This window comes from Epinephelus lanceolatus, chromosome 10 (assembly GCF_041903045.1).
Source record: "Epinephelus lanceolatus isolate andai-2023 chromosome 10, ASM4190304v1, whole genome shotgun sequence".
Taxonomy (NCBI): Eukaryota; Metazoa; Chordata; class Actinopteri; order Perciformes; family Serranidae; genus Epinephelus; species Epinephelus lanceolatus.
The window spans coordinates 34285802-34303840 of NC_135743.1; the positions used below are offsets into that span (position 1 = coordinate 34285802).

Sequence of the window (18039 nt, forward strand, 5' to 3'; positions counted from 1 at the left end):
ATGCTTTAAATCCATAACAAAAATTTGCATTATGTATTTTCAAAATACAGTTGTTTTCACAGAAAATGTACAGTTTGCATACAGTGTCCAAGTGCCAGTATTGGACTGAGACCAGGTTGGTAGTAGGGTGGTACATGATGGCATAATTCATGTATTAGGATACAAGTTGTAACAATGCAGTAACATGTTCTGTGACTGGCTGCAAATATTTAAAGAGCCCAAGATGTAAAACCCTACTTGTCTCATTTTACCTGGCGTCTCATATTACCTGACTTCACACCACCATGCACCTGTTGCCTGGTGAAAGTACATGCAGGGACGCTACATAAGACAAGAGCTGACTGGGGACAATAAAAGAGCATGATAAGAAGACTCGGGCTCTTCTTGAGCGAAGTGACAGCACAGGCAGAGAGCGGCCACAGCTCAGCGGTCAGACCCGCGCATCCACTTGTTGAGTTCACAACAGTTCACCGTCGCTCTATTTAAAGAGGTAGCGACATGGCACGCGCGCTGGTCAGACGGGAGTCAGTGGAAACGGAGATGCACAAGTCCGAAGACACAACAAAAACCTTCGTGTACACCAAGAAGAGGGGCTACGATGTTACCCGAAACCCCCCCTTGAACAAGGTCAGTGTGGAGACACAGTTGTGTGAGTTTGTAGCTTGTTTCTATGGACGAGGGGTGACAAGCTAGCTGGTACCTTCAGGTACTGTAGGAAATATGAGAATTCTGACTAGAGTGCAAACGGTAAACTTCAAGTGCTAATGTGATTAAGGTAGAATGTAGTATAATTTCACAGTTCACAAAGTGTAGCTGGCATTTAGGGTGTGAAGATGCTCAACCTGTGATAGGCCTACAACAACATTTTGCTAATTAGAGACTGTTTTGCCCATGTTAAAGATTGACACCAACCTTACCAAGGTGTCACATTTTCTCATATATTTCATGACGTTCCTCTTCTACTCACTACAAAAGCAGCTACCTTTAGTATTATCTGAGGTATGAGCCAAATGTTTAATATTTTAACACACGCACAAGTCTTCTTTTTGATGTGTGTACGGCCGGTCGGAGCCCTCAAGCAGCAAGTGAACGCAACATTAGCCGGGAGGTTTAGGTATCAGCTTTAGACGCGGTTATATTTAGATTTAAAGAGACCAAACGCTGTTGTCACATAGAGAGGGGCTTTTCTTTGTGCTGCCCTGTCACGTATTGCTTTACAGAGACTGTAATAGTTAATTATTACCATCATAAATGACGACTCAGGCCCGTCTTTCTCAAGTAAGCACCACATAGCCTACAATATGTGATTCAGCATATTGACAGGCTGCTGTGAGCTCACTGTGGGTATCCTACGTGAGATAAGTCACAACAGCCCCTATACATGTTTGAAAATAAAGCTTCTTTTTGCTTTCTCTTCTTTAAGTAAAATGAGGAACAGTGCCAGAAGTTGCTTAGTCATGCAAGAAATAATGCTGAGCAGCTTCCTTGTGGGCCATGAGGTCAAGGGAAGACTTTACAGGTTCTTATTGTGAAGAACTGCCTGTCTTTCAAGACTGCTAAGATTTTTAACATGATTCCTCTGACTAGCCATTCCTGTTGAGTTAGCCTGATGTATTTTTTTTTTACCATGCTTTACGTCCTTAACAAAGAGCATCCGGCAGCCGTTGAGCCTTTCCAGTGTTTTCTCTTGGTTTGTGTGGTGGGATGGGGCCCCAGAGGTCAAGCTGTGGTGACAGGGTCTCTGTCCATGGTGCTGACTGACCATCAAAAAACTGGCTGAATTTAGGGCTACTCTTATGTCTAGTGTGCCCAGCAAGCAGAGCAGGGTCTGACTGCTCTTTGTCAAAGTCAGACTAATTTTAGAACACTTGAGCAGTCTATTTCTTCCCTCGGAGCTGTTTTCTGCACTCTTACTGGCCAAATATGTTTCCTGTAGGCCTGTAGTTGTCTAATCTTTAAACTATTCTGGTTTATTTTACTGCGAATTTTCAGATGCAATACCCCAATCACTATACAATTTTAGTTTGAAACCTGCTCCACTCTGATAAAGGATGCAGTCAGTTCACCACAGTTGGCTGGGGTAAACAGTGAGCTGATAAGTGAGACAGTGGAGTCCAAACAGGCCAGTGTGCGTGGAGCGAGGAGTGGTGTGCCGGTGGCTGCACAGAGACCGGTTTGTTAGGGCAGTTAATGACCCCACTCCTGAGACCGCCACATGCCGCACATCAACCCCGTGTGTTTGTTTTCATGTGTGTAAGTGTGCATGGCGTGGCAGGGTGAGATGACGCATGTGCACAGATGCATGATGACTAAGAGGAACAAATTAGGGTACACTTTGTAAACTAGGTGGGTTTAAATGTCACATTGTGTTGTGAGAAACACCAGTGAAGAGTGGATTATGTTAGTTTAATCATTCATAAAAAAATATATGTGCAGAAATGTAACAAATCAAAAACATCCACATTAACTTTTAGAATAAATTTAGCAAACAAATGAGAGTGTCAATGCGAAAATGGCTCCTTTATGCTGTGTCACACTTAGCAGGAAGTCAGTTTGACTGCATTGTAGCACAACACAGAGCAACATCCTCTTTCTGACATCGAGTAGTATGGTTTATAGGAAATATGGCTCTAATTTGGAGACACACAACACTGGAATGCAAAGATTTCACAATTTATTTCACAACGACACATCCTGCAGGACCTGCATAACCTGATGATGTGGAATGCTGTCACAGTGGACTGAGTTTGTTGTGTAACTAATTTGTAAGGTTATCTCTGTACTTTCTGTCACTGTCTAATGAAGCTCTTTGTCTAGTGAATTTGTACGAACCTCATTTACATCAGTGCCTAGGTTTACTGAATAGCAGCTCCATTATTTATTAATAATTAATTAATTAATTTTTTTAAGGTTTTTATTTCAGTGTGTAGCTTTCCAGTAGTGTTCCTGATGTATTCAAACCTGAAAATTCAAATTTTGGACAAAGTAATGAATGTTTTAGCCCAAAAATGCTATTTTCTCAAGCTCCTCTAAAAACATTTTTACACATGACCTAGCCTAGGTTTCTGCACAATGTTGTAACTACATAGTAACCCACATACTGCTTTGGATGCCACATTAATTCAGTTATGAAATCACACAATAGCAAACATACTAAATGTTTGAGGTAGCGGGTAGACAAGCAACAAACATATCCTGTAAGGAATCTTGGTGGCTTTGTAGAGAGCATACAGTAGATAACGGCTACAGATCCCCATCAGAAAGAGCTGTCTGATGGCAAGGTGAAGCAGTAAACTAATCTAAATGAAGCGTACACTTGAGCGCTGTAACCCATGTCACTACTTTGTGGTAACAGCTGAGTGGGAGTTTCAATTTGGAAAAACATGTAGAAGAATGCAGATGAACCTGCCCTTGAAGCTCCACGGCCAGCAAATCCCTCATTTTCATCTTTAATTCATAATCACTCTTTTAGCCTCTTATGCCTCTTTCTGACACTGCAGGCATCTTCAAAGAAACACAAACTGATGACATTTAGAGCCACGTACTAGTTAATTAACATAAACATAAATGTTCCAAAGTGTGGTGCTTCATGTGAGCACTTCATCACTGTCAACCAAGTAACTTCCACATGCAGTATTTGTGTCAGGAAACTCACAACAAAAAGGGGGAATGACAAGTCCTGTGTTTAAATATTTATCCATCATGTTGAAGTAAGAAACAGGAGATGAGTGTTTGGCCTCAGGCTTCTGTCAGTGTTGTATTCTGGAACCAATGACTGTGACGTGTGCTGTTGCAGTAACGATTTTGCCTTCATGTAATGTTAAATGCATCATGCATGCAGAGAAATCTGCAACATATTTACTTGACAAAATGAAATGAATATTATTTCCACCATGTTTTTACTTCTGCAGCTGTAGCACAGCCCCCGAGTGAGAAGAAAAAGCTGTTTTCCCTTGCAGCAAAAGGAAAAATGAGTCAGGGTTAAAATTGTCATTGAGCAGTCACACTGTCACCATGTATGTCACTACGACCTTTCACCACTGTGGAATTTCCATTGTGTAGGTGTGATATTGAGTGAAATACAAACAGTGCATATTTTTTTAAGAGAATATGTCTTCATTCGCTACGGTGAATTGACCAAACCCGACAGCCTGTTTTCTTGAATTCACCATACTTTTTAAATTATGTTTTCTTAATTGCTCAGTAATCAAGCAGCATCAATATCCATGCCAATATTGTCACCATTTCACCCGCTGTGACTTCACATCAGAAATCTTGCTGTTGTTTAGTAAGCAGGCTCTGTTGGTACAAGCCACTCTCTAAGTTGCCACCCTGAAACCCCCCCTTTGATTTTCTGTTGCAGTTTGAATTGTACGGAGAGCACTTGTTTTCTAATTTATAATAGTTTCTTTTTTAAAATCTCCTCAGACCGAGGTAATGGCTGTTTGTGACAGAGGTCAACCTGGGACCTACAGCTTCAGCGCTTAAACCTGACCCAGTAAACTGTTTGTTTACATCCCAATTTACACCTTGGGGTCCTTAATGGACCCAGTGTACAAGAAGGCACTTAAAAAGGGCTACATAGGTTGACCTATATTCATGTGAAAGCATGACCAGTCTAGCACTTAGGATGTTACACTATATTTTGTCTCTTTTAATGAAGGTCTGTTGACAACTTGACCTCAGGCATTCAGGCATGCTGGAGCCTTTGACTAAGTGCCACAGAGACACAGAAATATCATTTTACCCACAGTTTTAAGACAAACACTCCCTCATACATTTTACTTACTGTCATTCTTTCCTCTCTCTCCATTTCCTTAGTTTTTCTTCTGAGTAATGTTAAGAGTGAATGTTGTGAGAACCACAGTTCTTTGTTCCTCTGTTTACAAGAAGTCTTTTCTTCTCCCTCTTAAAGTCGGCCATCTTAAATGAGCTCACAACTTGTGCTGTTACATTGTTTTGGAAAAAAAACTTGTGGTTTAATAAGATTAATGACATGAGAACAAAAACTGGGCATGAAACTTTCAGCAACAAGGATCTGAGGAGCCTGCTTGGACAGTTTGTACACAGCACAGTAGTCTGTTCCATCAGGCCATTAACAAAAACAATGGCAGACTATTAAAACCATTTTTTTTTCCAAAAGAAAAATAATAGTTTTTTTATTTAAGCCAATCTTGGTTGGTGGCTGTATCTGATCAACCTGAGCTTCTCATCACTTGGCTAAAGTGACCCAAAACACAGCCGCCCTCAAACACACACAGGTTAGAGTCATAGCAGAAAAAAAAGGTTTCTTATGCAGCCAGGTGAACCATCCACTGTCAGCCCTATACATGAACTGGGGCGAGGAAATTGGAGTAGAAGGTAGGAAATGGCTGCTAAGGAGTGTTAGTGGCCAGGCACAGGCAGGCTTCTGTGGCGCAGGCAGTGGCACATTGTTGCCCTCCTTCTGATTTCAGCAAGCCCTGGGGATGAAGTATGTTTACCTCCCTCAGCTGGCCCACTTCACCCCTAAGAGAAGCCAGTCACAGCACAACTTGCTAACTGATGCTGAGGGACGCAGCGCTGAAAGCGGCCTGTCCTCACATCGACAGGCCTCGATTTCCTTTTAATCTTTCCTCTCTCACACTTAAACATGTAGAGCTGACGCATGTGCATGCACACACAGCTTCACCTTACTCTTTGGTTAGAACTCCCTCCTCCCTTTGCTGAGGTGGAACCGGATATTATAGGTGTGTTTTGTGTATGTGCTCACTGTGCAATAAAGAGATGAAGTGGGTTGCGAGGTGTAGAAAGGGTTCTCTGTGGCGAGGAAGAGAGCGCTGGCCACGCTCCACAGAAGTCCTCTGTCTCTCTGCTTGATCACACATTAATGAGGCATCTGTGTGAATCCCAGCCCTCAGTGCGTCTCTCTGACGCTGGTTCCGCCTGCCACAGCCTCGAAAAACAACAACAATAACAACCTCCTTAAAAATGCTCTTAGCACCCAATCAGGGATGTTGTTTCACCTCAAACACTGAACTGAGTGGTCGGTGTGTAGGCAGCCAACAGATGCCCATTCACTGGTTCTGTACTGTAGTTGAAGCAAGCGGCAACCTCTATTGCTTAAAAATGAAGTGCCAAAACCTGCAGTTCTTCTAATGACCACTTGAGGCTGGCTCCAAAATTGAGTCAATCTTCAGACACCTATGTTAAAATGCCTCATGTTACAACATGACTAAACATGTTTACAGCCTGGTACAAAAAACAGTTTTGAAAAAACAGTTTTCAAAAAACAGTCTCTATAGCTAATTTCAACATTCTTGACAACTATATGGGGGTGACTTTTTATAAAACTCACCTGTTTACATTTTATTAAGGCTTTAAATGATTATGTCTAGTGTGCCCATCCAGCAAGGCTAAGTAGGCCTAGTTTTGTTTTCAAGATGTTTTTTGTTTGCGAAAAATAGCATTATCAAAGTTAATCATAGCTCTCAATGCAACATGCTAACCAAGCTAGCAACTAGCATTAAGGCTTTTGCACGCTGAGTCAGTTTTTTTAATGTCTAATGTGTTGTTTATTGAGGTTTTTAAAATCACTCACATTATGCATCATTTGAGCCTACGAATGCTGAATAAAATGGAGAGCCCGTGCCCAGACAGCGCTGCAATTGGATGCTCCATTTGTAACCACAGGCTCCACACATGACATTGCAAGATGGCTCGACAGATGAAAGACTAAAAGTAAGAATCTCTGTTCATAGTGGGCGCTGAACAAACAGTGTATCTGATTGGGCATTGAGGATGTGTTGGTATGCCAAATGGCGACGGTCCTGATAACCCTCTGTAGCAACTGGAAGTAATTAGGCTCTCATGTTAGAGTGACTCTGGGTTTGGCTGCTACTCCGATCAACTTTTGCTCCCAGAAAAGATTTTTTTCCCTCACCAGGTTTGCATTTTCCTTGAGCTGAAACCGACATAAATAAATTTAGCAACAAACAAACAAATGGCAACAAATATGCCTAGCTTTTAATTCTAAAATGGGAATATTTCTGTATCTTTGTGGCTCTCTGAATCCTTCCCTTTGGGTATGTGTCATGCTTTGTTGGTTGCGACTGATTTGCTGAGTTTTCCATGGGAAGCATAATGTGCTCCAGCCGGTCTATATTCCTAGCAAGGCCTGATAAGGGTTTTATAACAGTGCATGCACTCTAATACAATTATGTCACGATTGGTAAAAGGTGCCAGTGAGAAAACAGCTGGATGACCTGGCGCTGACTTTACTAAATGCAGTCTGGAACTTTGATCCCCACTGAGTCACCGTGTCAGCATGACACAAGGATAAACGTCTGTTTTCTGCACAGTCAAGACTTATAAAAGCTTTGTGCTGACAGTTTTCTGTGGTGCTAAGGCATTACAGCAATGCTTTGTTTGTGCTGCTAGCTAGGGTTCCCATGGACCGTGGTAATCTTTCTACATTTATCAATCTCTCAGCTCTCTGGCCTCTGTCCATCGTACGATCAACATTTCACATGCGACGGAAAATCCTCTGATGGATATTTGTGATGATAGCAGTGGTCTTAAAGTAAATAACTTCACTGTTTTTTTCTTGACTGGAAAAGATAAGGAGTAAACTATGAGCCCCTAATGATGCTAATTCTGACAAATGTCAAGTTTTATCCCATGAGTCCTTAAACAGTTCCACATTTTTGGAAATACAGTTAGAGCCAGTGTATGACTATCTCGGCTTTGCATAAAGACTGGAAGCAGTGACATGTCACAGTGACAAGAAGACTCCAGGAAGCCATGGCACATAACATAAAGTTTAAACAAATGAGATAGCACATGTTGATTAGTGAGCTTTAGAGGTGCAGGGCGGCAAAGTTTTAGCCATAGTTGTGGTTAGTTGTGCACTTTTTCACAGACAAAAATATCTTAACAAGTACTGTGTTACAGACTCACTGACTTTTCCTCTTGCACTACCCTGAAGCTGACGTTTGAAGTTTGACTGAAATCTCTCGACAAATAGTAGATGGATTATAAATAAATTTCCCCATCCTCTCAAAATAAATGTAGTAATTTTAGTTAAACCCTGGCATCATCAGGTCAAAACATGTTAATATGGTATGCCCAGTAGTGTTTTATGACCAAATACCTGCAAAACTAATGACATTCCCATCAGCCTCAGCTGTACTTTGTACTTTGTAGTTATCAAATGTTAGCATGCTAACACACTAAACTAAGATGGTAAAAATGGTAAACATTATAATATCTGCTAAATGTCAGCATGTTTAAGGATTGGTATATTTCAACCTGGACCATTTTCCCCATATTTTTGTGTCCAAGTGACTAATGAAGACAACAATTGTTTTAAATTAATCTAGTATTGAGCGAGGATGCTGCAGCCGGCGGTAGCGAAACCGGCTGTAATGTAACCATTCAGGGTATGTTTGCATGACAACTTACGTCCACTTAAATTGCTTGTTTTGCCACTGACAGGCTGAGATTGTCATCATAATTGCCTGACGACATTATGTAAAGGATCACTACAGAGATAGACCTTATTGTTAAAGGGCAAGATCATTTTTCTTTGACCAGAAACAGCCCTGAAATTGCTATCATTGAGTACACCAGACTCCATTTAGATGAACAGTATTTTTCTCACTGTAAAACACACTTAATCCAAAGTCAGTGGTAACAAAATAAAATTCACAAAAGCCATTTTGGTTCCTCTTTTCAATTTTCCAACAGTCACCAACTCTGGTCTGGTTTAGATAAACCTATGATTCACCCAGTTAGACGTGAAAATATGCTGCTGTCTCTATACACACTAAAAACCTTTTAAAAGGAGTCTGGTGGGTTTAGTGATAACAATTCCAGGGCTTTTACTGGTTAAAAAAAGGATCTCACTCCTTAACAAAAAGGTCTGTCTCTGTAGGATCCTTTATTTAAGTTGTCAGACAACTCGTATGATAATCCATGTACATCGATGTACATTGATGGTGCACAATTGCTCTGAGTGGTTACATCGCAGCCTGTTTTGCTGCTTCAAGAAAAAGCATGGGAAAGTAGGGTCCAGGTGGAAAAATACGGACATTAAACTTTAACATTGTCACTTTGAGTATGTTAGTGTGCTGATGTTAGCATTCAGTTTAAAAAACACCACTGTACCTAAGTACAACCCCACAGAGCTGCTAGCATGGCAGATGTGGAAACATCGACTGTGTTGCTTCTCACATTTTTCATTTTAACCTCAATCATGTATGAGTAAGAGTAACTTTTCCCAAAGACCATTGCACAGGAGATTCTGACGATACTATCCTGTTTCTGGGTGGGGCAGAAATGATGTGAAAATGCTAGTTGTGTGCAGGCAGTTTAGAGGTGGATGACAGTGGTTATGTGAGGTTGAACTCGATGATGTTGGCAGTCAGATTACAAGCCTTCGTTTAACTGAGCGGTGAAAATGGAACAAACCTTTCTCTGTTTAGTCTTTATGCAGAGCAGCTGCACTTGTCAGTCCCTCTCACTAGATGGACAGCAGAGCTCTGTGGATATGTGTGTGTGAGGGAGTGTGTGTGGGGGGGTTGTCCCAGGTGTGGCCAGGTGTTTCAGGTTGACCGCACGCATTGCTGGTGACCAGACATTCCTCTGATGGACTGGAGTGGATCGGCCAGACAGAAAGAAAGTGCACCCTCGTTCCCCTCCACTAACCAACCTCAGCTTGAGCTTTACACACACACGAACACACACACATACACACAAACGCATACTTCAACATGTTCATAAACCAGTTCAAATAGGTTTTTAACGTGCAGCCCCATAAGTGCAATTATCAGTGTTTTCTTCAGGGATGGCTCAAAAGAACTGAGTGTAATTTAATCCGACTCTTGACTCAACAGTTTCTGCGCTCACACACAATTGTGATGCTGTGTTTATTCAGCGGCAAGTCCAGGTCTAAATAGCCCAGACTCCTCAGCTCACTTTTGTGTGTTTTTTGTAAGGTGGTCCTCATTCATGTGAGGACAACGGAGAAGCCATTAACTTGTCCCAGACAGAGAGAAGGAGACAGTCTGAGCCTCATCACCTTCCTATGAAGCTCATCTCAAGCATCCCACCTCCTTCAGCCCCTGCTGTCTTTTCCCCTCCTCCTCCGTTCAATGCAGCTTTTGTCTGTTATTTCAGAGTGGTGGAGGTCTTGCCATGTCTTAGCAGTAAGAATCTAAAGGCAGTATTTTGTTTCAGCATTCTGCAACATTGTGGATATATATACATGATGTAGTACAAACCATTTTCCCAAGGTCAGAGAGATGGTTATCATTGAGACTGATGCTGTGTTGACTGACAGGTTTTGTGTGTTTGCAGCCTCATAAAAACACTGAGGAGATTTATGATAATGGGTTGCGATAAAGAGCTGTAAATATGTTGGTTTATAAGCAAAAGGCCTGGTCACACCAGCATTTAAAATCAATTCATCCCTGTGGCATTGCTACGATAACTGGATTTGCATATGGGGGCAATGTAAGTGTAGCCTATGCATTTTTTTGCTCAGCCTTTGAGAACTTTGATACGTTAATTTGTGCCATTGACCAGTAGAAAGCTATTTTGACAGTGTTAACCTATGATTGACTTGAGAGCTGGATGGTCCAAAATGGGAGAAGCTATTGTAGCTTGTTTTTGACCATCCACCTTTTAGCTGCAACCAGCAGCAGTATGGCTCGCTCTGACACTTAAGTTGATCCGTAAGATCTACGCAGAACCTACGCCATAGCCTACGCATGTGACCTACACCATTGTGAGCATTTATACTTGTGCAGTGGTGCGTCTGTGTCACTCTGCAGTTACACCTCCAAAACACTAGTCAGCTGCGGGGTTTCTGTATAGTGCTGTTAAGTTTAGTTAATTCAAAACACAGCCAAAACACGCATTAAACCTGGCTAAATAGCAACAATTTCAATTACAAGTACACAAACAAAGCACTTGTCTTTTGCTGGACACATTTTCCCCATAAATACGACATGCTAATGTTTTTAGCATAAGCCTGTGGCATTTTACGTTGTATAAATTAGCCAGGCTAGTTCTAGCTTTTCCTCTAGTCATATGAAGTCAGGGACAAATGTACATTTAAGGAAGGTATCGTTAAAAAATTCGGCTGCATTACAACTCACAAGGTTTACCGCCAAAACAACTGTCTCATACTAAAAACATTTTCCGAACAAATATATCATGCTAGTGTTAGCAAAAGCCTATGGCATTTTACATTGTATAAGTTAGCCTAGCGACTAGCTAAGATTTCCTTTACTCATATAAGGCCAGGATAAATCACACACAACACTAGCCTGAGTGTCAGACTGAAGCTCCCAGAACCTTCAGTCTGACATTGCCTCATTGAAGGCAATTTACAAGGGGGAGGTAATTTGATTTTTCCCTAACCAATCAGTAGAGATCAACAACTCACCCAGAATCTGACGTCATTGGTATCCATGCCTCGGGGGTGACAAGCGAGCATTGCCCGTTTAAAATGTCTCCGTTGTTGTGCACGCCCAGCTGCATCGCCGTTAAATCCAGTTTAGCAGCTTCCTTAATTTGGTCCTCCATTAACGCGAGTAGTTGCGAAATACCTCGATAGCATCGTTAATGTGGCTTTGTGGGTAAATGCTGGGTGCATTTAGAGAACCAGCTGCCAAGTAGGTGGTCAGAATAAATTTCTGTCATCACAGAAACAAGCAGTGACAACAGGAAAGCAGATTTCATTGGAGCCCTTACATTATGGTTCACCTCCCCTGGAGAAGTTACAGAGGTGAGCGTGGAGATTGGCTCACTGCTATTTCATAAAAAACTAAAAGAGGGGCTATTCTTCCAATGCAAAGAGAGCTGTAATTCACCTGTTGGCTGATTTTTAGAATATTCTTGTTGTTCTATTTGTGACGACAGCATTAGACAGTTATTTTGAGACAGCCTCTGAAATTGGATTGGCTTTCTGTAGGACCACAAACAGATTAATTGGAGATTTCCTGTGCCAATAAGACAGTTCAGCCAGCAGACACTTCACTGTACAAGCAAGGACATCTTGCTGTCTGTGTTCTTGAGGATTTTGCTTGTGGTTTTTCTTCTGTTTTAATGGACTCTCTCCACATGACTCAGTCGCAGAATATTCCTCGGTTGTTGTTCCAGAAAAAAGAAAGTATAAAAGTGTTTTCATTAGGAGAGATTCACAAACACCTGTAATGTCAGACATGGCTGTCAAAGCCCATACTATCACCTGAACACGGCCAATGAATGCTGAGGCATCACTAGCCAGAAGTGAATTGCCTCGGAAGGTTTAGACATTTTCCCGGCAACACTCAGGCTCCTAAGGGACCTGAACTGAGGAGCATGAAAAGGCTGCCTCAGGGGGATTGGCTGCGTTTGAAGAACCCTGCATGTCTGCTACCTCCACCCACTGGAGGCTGCCCTCCCTGAGTCAACATCGGCTCGGTTTTCAAGGCTGTTTGACCAACAAGCGTGTCTGTACATTCACAAGTTGACACCTCCTGATTTAAGGAGCCTCGTGCTTTCATATTTGCTCAGGATGAGGAATTTAAGACACTCCTTTTGGTCTGTCTCAGAGCTCAGTGTTGCTAGGTGGGGATCATGACTCATGAAAGTTAGGTAAATTAGAGGTAGAGTTGCTGTCTGCTCTCTGATGGCAGATTAGGACAAGAGATGTGCTGTTATAATAGATACCAGTGCAGCCAGAAGAGCTGACAACTTCAAACACTATTTCTGGGCTCTTTTTTTGCATTAGGCCAAGATTGCTTCTCTAGTAATTTACACTTGCCTTGTTAATTGAAAGCAAAATAAAAATGGCAACAAAATATAGTTGAATAAAATCTAAAAATCTAATAAATCTAATAAATCTAAAATACAGTAAACATACAGCAGTGGCACCAATACAAAAGAGGAGAAACAAAAAATAACAAACATACATGTGCTGCACAGTATTGCTGGTACCAGACCTAACTTAATTCAGACGTTACAAAATTTAACACAGACAAGGAAATATCTCCTTACCACTAAATACATTGCATTACTGCAAATACACAAATTAAATCAGAGTAACATTGTTACAAAACACAGTTCCAATCCAAATTTCCTGCCATGATGTACATGGGAAGTTTTCTCTCTTTTCTCTGAGGCTGGCTCCACAATCGAGTAAATCCCCATAGAAACCCATATTTAAGTACCCAAATTTACAGCGGAAAATAAAAAAAACATGTTTACAGCCTGGTACAAAAAAAGTTTTGGTCTGTAATGCTAATTTTAACATCCATGACAACTGTACTGGGGGTGAATTTTTATATAACTCACACATTTACATTTTGTTAAGGCTTAAAGTTATGTATAATAAAGGGTGTGGTTACTTTGAGTGACAGGTTGTCTGAAAGGCGATGGCACATTCTATGAGTCAGATCCACCCCTCTTGTACAAATTTTGTCACTTATGGCTCCAGAAATCCAAGATGGCCACAGCTTGGACACAGTTACACACACTTAGCATTGGCGTCACTTTTTAGACCCGGAAGTTGCCCGTTGGTGAAAACAAGGTTAGCTTTTTGGCTGATGTAGGACTTGTTATGATGAGTTACTTTCAGGTACATAAACTACTGCAACCAAGAACCACAGGAAATAATTTCTCATACCAGGAAAAGGGATGCTACTGTTGCTCTTGATGACAAAAGTAGATCAATAACACCCTTCTGTAAAGTGAATACTCTGTAAAATAGAATGTACCAAGTGGTTCTTGTATGTTATGTTATTGCTAATGGAAATCAGTATTCCCTGTAAATATTTGGTTCAACACCACGGACTGTATAGAATAATGGATACAGCTACCGTGACGTCACCCATTGGTGTGTGCAATCAGTCTTTCTAATGGCAAGCAGGGGGCAACTCTGCTGGTTGTAAAAAGATGTCTGGTTTTATAAACGTCTATAAGAAAGAAACCCCACTTCTCACCAGATTTAATACCCTAGTAAATATTTACCTCATGATTTTATAGTCTTAATCGCTACTTTCGAGTCTTCTTCAATACAGCATGATGTTCATTTCCAGAAATAATGGTACCATTTAGAGAAAATATTTCATAAAGCAGGTATGCTGCAGGGTATGGTTACTTTGTGAATAACAAAACGCTAGCATGCCTACCTATCAATCGGGATAGTGGCATAGCATTTTGTAATAACTGACAATGCATTAGTCAGGTCCACCCTCTCGTTTACATATGGTCACCTCTGGCTCAAAAAAACCAAGATGACGACAACCAACATGCCAGACCTAAGGCTTCAAAATGGTAGTCCACAAAGTAAAGGGTGAGGTCACATTGGCTATGTCCATTTCTTTTATGCAGTCTATGGTTTTCACAGAGGCAGCAGCACTTAGTTGATATAATACAGGCAAGCTCAGGTCATCGTAAGCTTATGAATTGAGTGTAATGTTATTTTAACCAGAAAAAAAAAGGCTGCAATGTTTTACAAAGACCTTTAATCAAACAAACAGTGAGACAGGCCAAACTGTTTTCCTAAACCAGACGTATGAAATGAAGCTTGAAGAGCAGGCTCACAGAGCTTCGTTTCTGCCTTGATTGCTCCTCATTTTGTTGTGAGCATGCTTTTTCTCGCTGCTTCTATCTGACAGCATTATTAGCACAGTGCAACCATGTTGATAGAGAAAACACTAGTTATCTCTCTGATTAATGGTGTTTGGCCCCATGAACAAAGATTGAGTGCCACAGTCCTCGGCCTGCTAATGACTGAATTTGTTTAGGAATGAGAATACACATGCAGGCCCTACACGGCACATTTGTTGGGAGGCATTCATTGGGAAAAGCTTAGTCAGGCAGGCAGATCCTGAGAAGAGAGGGATCGGAGCTGATGTGTGCTCTTTCTTTTCCTCCTGAGAGGAAGGGATGGATTTAAAGGGCTTTATGCGCAGGGCAATCCTCTTGAACCCTGCTACGGTTGCCATTATAGCAGGAAACAGATGGGGGGCATCTGGCCTTTTGCTGAGAAAATCTACAGGATTTGGACACAATAGGGCAACCTGGTAGTCTATAGCACCACACTGAATACAAACATATTCAGAGGTGAGAGCCTACAAGGGCAACAAATTCATACTGATCTGTCATTTAGCTTCATATTCAGTCTTAAAGAAATACTTAACCACCTAAATAACCTTTTGTATATAAACTATTTACCCGCTCTTAACCTGAGTTTGTGGATAAATCTTGCATGCCTCCAATGAACATAGAACGGAAAAACAGAGAAAGTCTTGATGAATTGAACTAATAGGGTCTGTATTTAACAACAGCAAAACTATATCAAAAACATCCATCTACACAGTCTCACACAACTCGTGCAGTATAATCGGAGTCTTATTTATCCAGTCGTATGTTCAGCACTTCCCAAGCAGACAAACCTTTCCAACAGGGAACTGAACTAAAAGTAGTCTTATCTATGCTCTCTTCAAAGCCAGACTCCATTGACAAAAACAGTAAATTTACCTCGCTGAACAGGGGAGGTGCCAGTTGACCAGCAGCTCCCTTGTTCGGTAGGTATATTAACCGTTTTGTCAGTGGATTCTGGCTTTGAAGAGAACATAGATAAGTCACTCTTTTAGTTCAGTTCCCTGTTGGAGGGGGGCTTTCTATTTGGGAAGCACTGAGCATATGACTGCACAAAATGTCAATGAATGTTTTGATACAGTTTTGCTGCTGTTAAACGTGGACCCCTATGAATTCAATTCATCAAGAATTTTCTTTAGTTTTTGGATTCTTCGTTCACTGGAGGCATTTAGGAAAAACAATGTTTTCTTCATGAATTCAGCATAACACCGGGTGAGTAACTGATATACAAATGGCCATTTAGGAGGTGAAGTATTCCTTTAATAAATCAGATTAAGGCAGATTATACTTGAGATTCTTTTATGCCTTAATGGCAATGAATGTTTAATCTGGTATCACTTTGTGAAAGTGACTCTATCCCTGTCATTTGCTTTCAAACTTTTGTTGAACTTTACCTTTATCTTCCCACAGAAGTGGAGTGAGATAAGCCATTGTGAGATATCTACTGTGTGCAAGTCTAAGCCTTGTCAATACTAAGTACAATAAAACTATACTAACTTGGAGACAAAGGTTTGTTGAACTCATTGGCCCATTTTCAGAGACATTGTACAGTCTGTATGTTGAGGCGTTGTTTCCGTTCTGCTCTATAAATTATTAACAGTCTCATTGTGTGTATCATGTGACATCCATGGCCTATACATTCCTGCACTTTTTCCATTTCCTTTTAGGACAGATAGACAAATAGCAAATGTAAAGATTAGACATGGACTATAAATTCTAACCTTCCTGTAGTGACAGGCTCTAATCGTAGACATATGATTTACTGTGCACTGTGATGTATGGGAAAATTTTAAACCTTGTCCTACTTTTAGCTGATGTTACAGACCTTGTCATAAAGGTGGTGTACAGTATTGTGCATTTCTTTTGTAAAATGTCTACTGAATGTGACTTTATGACATTATTTTTCACATTCAGTGTACGCTCTCTGACCTCACTTGGGTCATCTCTAGTGATGACCAGCCTCAGTACTGTTGTCTCACATCTTGCTCTGAAAGACCCATTTGTCTGGTGTATCAAACAGGTGGTCTGGTGTTTCTCCCTCTGGCAGGTTTATTGAGCTCAGTGTGCAGTCATGTCTGTCACTGGTGGTCTTCTAACATGGGGAGGACAGCGACAGGAGATAATGAGCTGTGCCTCTAAGCCATTACAGGATACAGGCCATGAGTAGTAGACTGTTACTGTACATTCATTAGCTAATCTGATGTTACCTACAACCACTGTATAGATCTTTGTCCAATTTCATGGTGAAGGTTCTATCAGGACTTGACCTTCAGTTAGATCTCCAGATTTAGAGTTCAGACAGCTGATCATTACACCATGGGCCCAATTGTTTGACTTCACAAAGACTTGAAACTCACTTTGAAAAAAGCCCCAGCTTTAAGACAAAGCCATTACACAGTTGCAAAGTGCTTCATTCAGCCAGTAAATTGAATTTTACTTTGAGAGTTCTATGCTCTGGGCTCGTCCGGGATTTGAACCCGGGACCTCTCGCACCCGAAGCGAGAATCATACCCCTAGACCAACGAGCCACTGAAAAAGCGTCCAGTTTTTCAACATGGCAAAAATACTGTTAAACCTGGCACCTTGGCTGTCAGTGACAGGTCATCTTTCTTGTGGAAGGCATCAGATGAAATGGATAAAAACAGTTAATATGTGCTTTCCCTGCAGTAAGATGAAACCAGGGGTCTGCAATAGTATTTTCTACTGAGGACATTTTGACATGTCACAGTAGGAAAAGCACCGGTATGAACAATGAAATAATAATGACTGAATTCTGTTCAGCTGCTTCAGTGTCAGGGTGCTGGTACTGTGCATGCTGGCTCACTGTCCCACAGTCCTCATTTATTGGCACACTTATGTATAGCTTATATATAGCTTTACTAGTGGTTTTCCTACTGTGACATGCAAAGGAAAAGGATTTGTCTGGGACTAAAAGCTCAGGACCCCTCACACCCAAAATGTGAATCATACCCCTAGACCAACAAGCCCTTCATCGAAATAGAGTTTGCACTTTCTTGTGTGATAAATGCTGCTCAGGTTAGCAACAGATGTCCACAGATTAAATGGTTGAACCTCATTATTATATGCATTTTTGTTAGTCAGTCATTTGCAGGTTTTTGGTCTTTAACCAAAGTATCGTATAAAGTATAAGTGTAGTATATAAAAGTTAAGGGATCGCCAAAGTTATTAAAACTTATCTTGAGTAGGACATAAATGTCAAAACCAAACTTGGCAATGGCAATTCATCCAATCGTTTTTAAGCCACAAATGTTAACCTGCTGGTGGCCCTTACAGGAAAAGTCATGGGAGTCATTAAAGGGGACCTATTACACTTTCATTACTTTATCTGATAAATAATGTTACATTGTCGTATGTTCATATTAATGTGGCAGAAGTTATAAATAG

At 41.0% G+C, this 18039-nt stretch overlaps 1 protein-coding gene and 1 non-coding gene across 2 annotated transcripts in view; one reads left to right on the plus strand and one right to left on the minus strand.

The window, feature by feature from the left end:
• The first annotated feature begins 371 nt into the window (after positions 1-371).
• me1 (malic enzyme 1, NADP(+)-dependent, cytosolic) overlaps positions 372-18039 on the plus strand; it is a 109976-nt gene continuing 92308 nt past the window's right edge. Inside the window, exon 1 of the mRNA XM_033641716.2 lies at positions 372-627. Within this exon, the coding sequence (XP_033497607.1) occupies positions 499-627 (129 nt within the window). The 5' untranslated portion in view covers positions 372-498. The remainder of the gene's footprint in view (positions 628-18039) is intronic.
• Positions 17091-17162, minus strand: trnap-cgg (transfer RNA proline (anticodon CGG)). Its single transcript has one exon. It is a non-coding gene; the product is annotated as a tRNA-Pro (tRNA).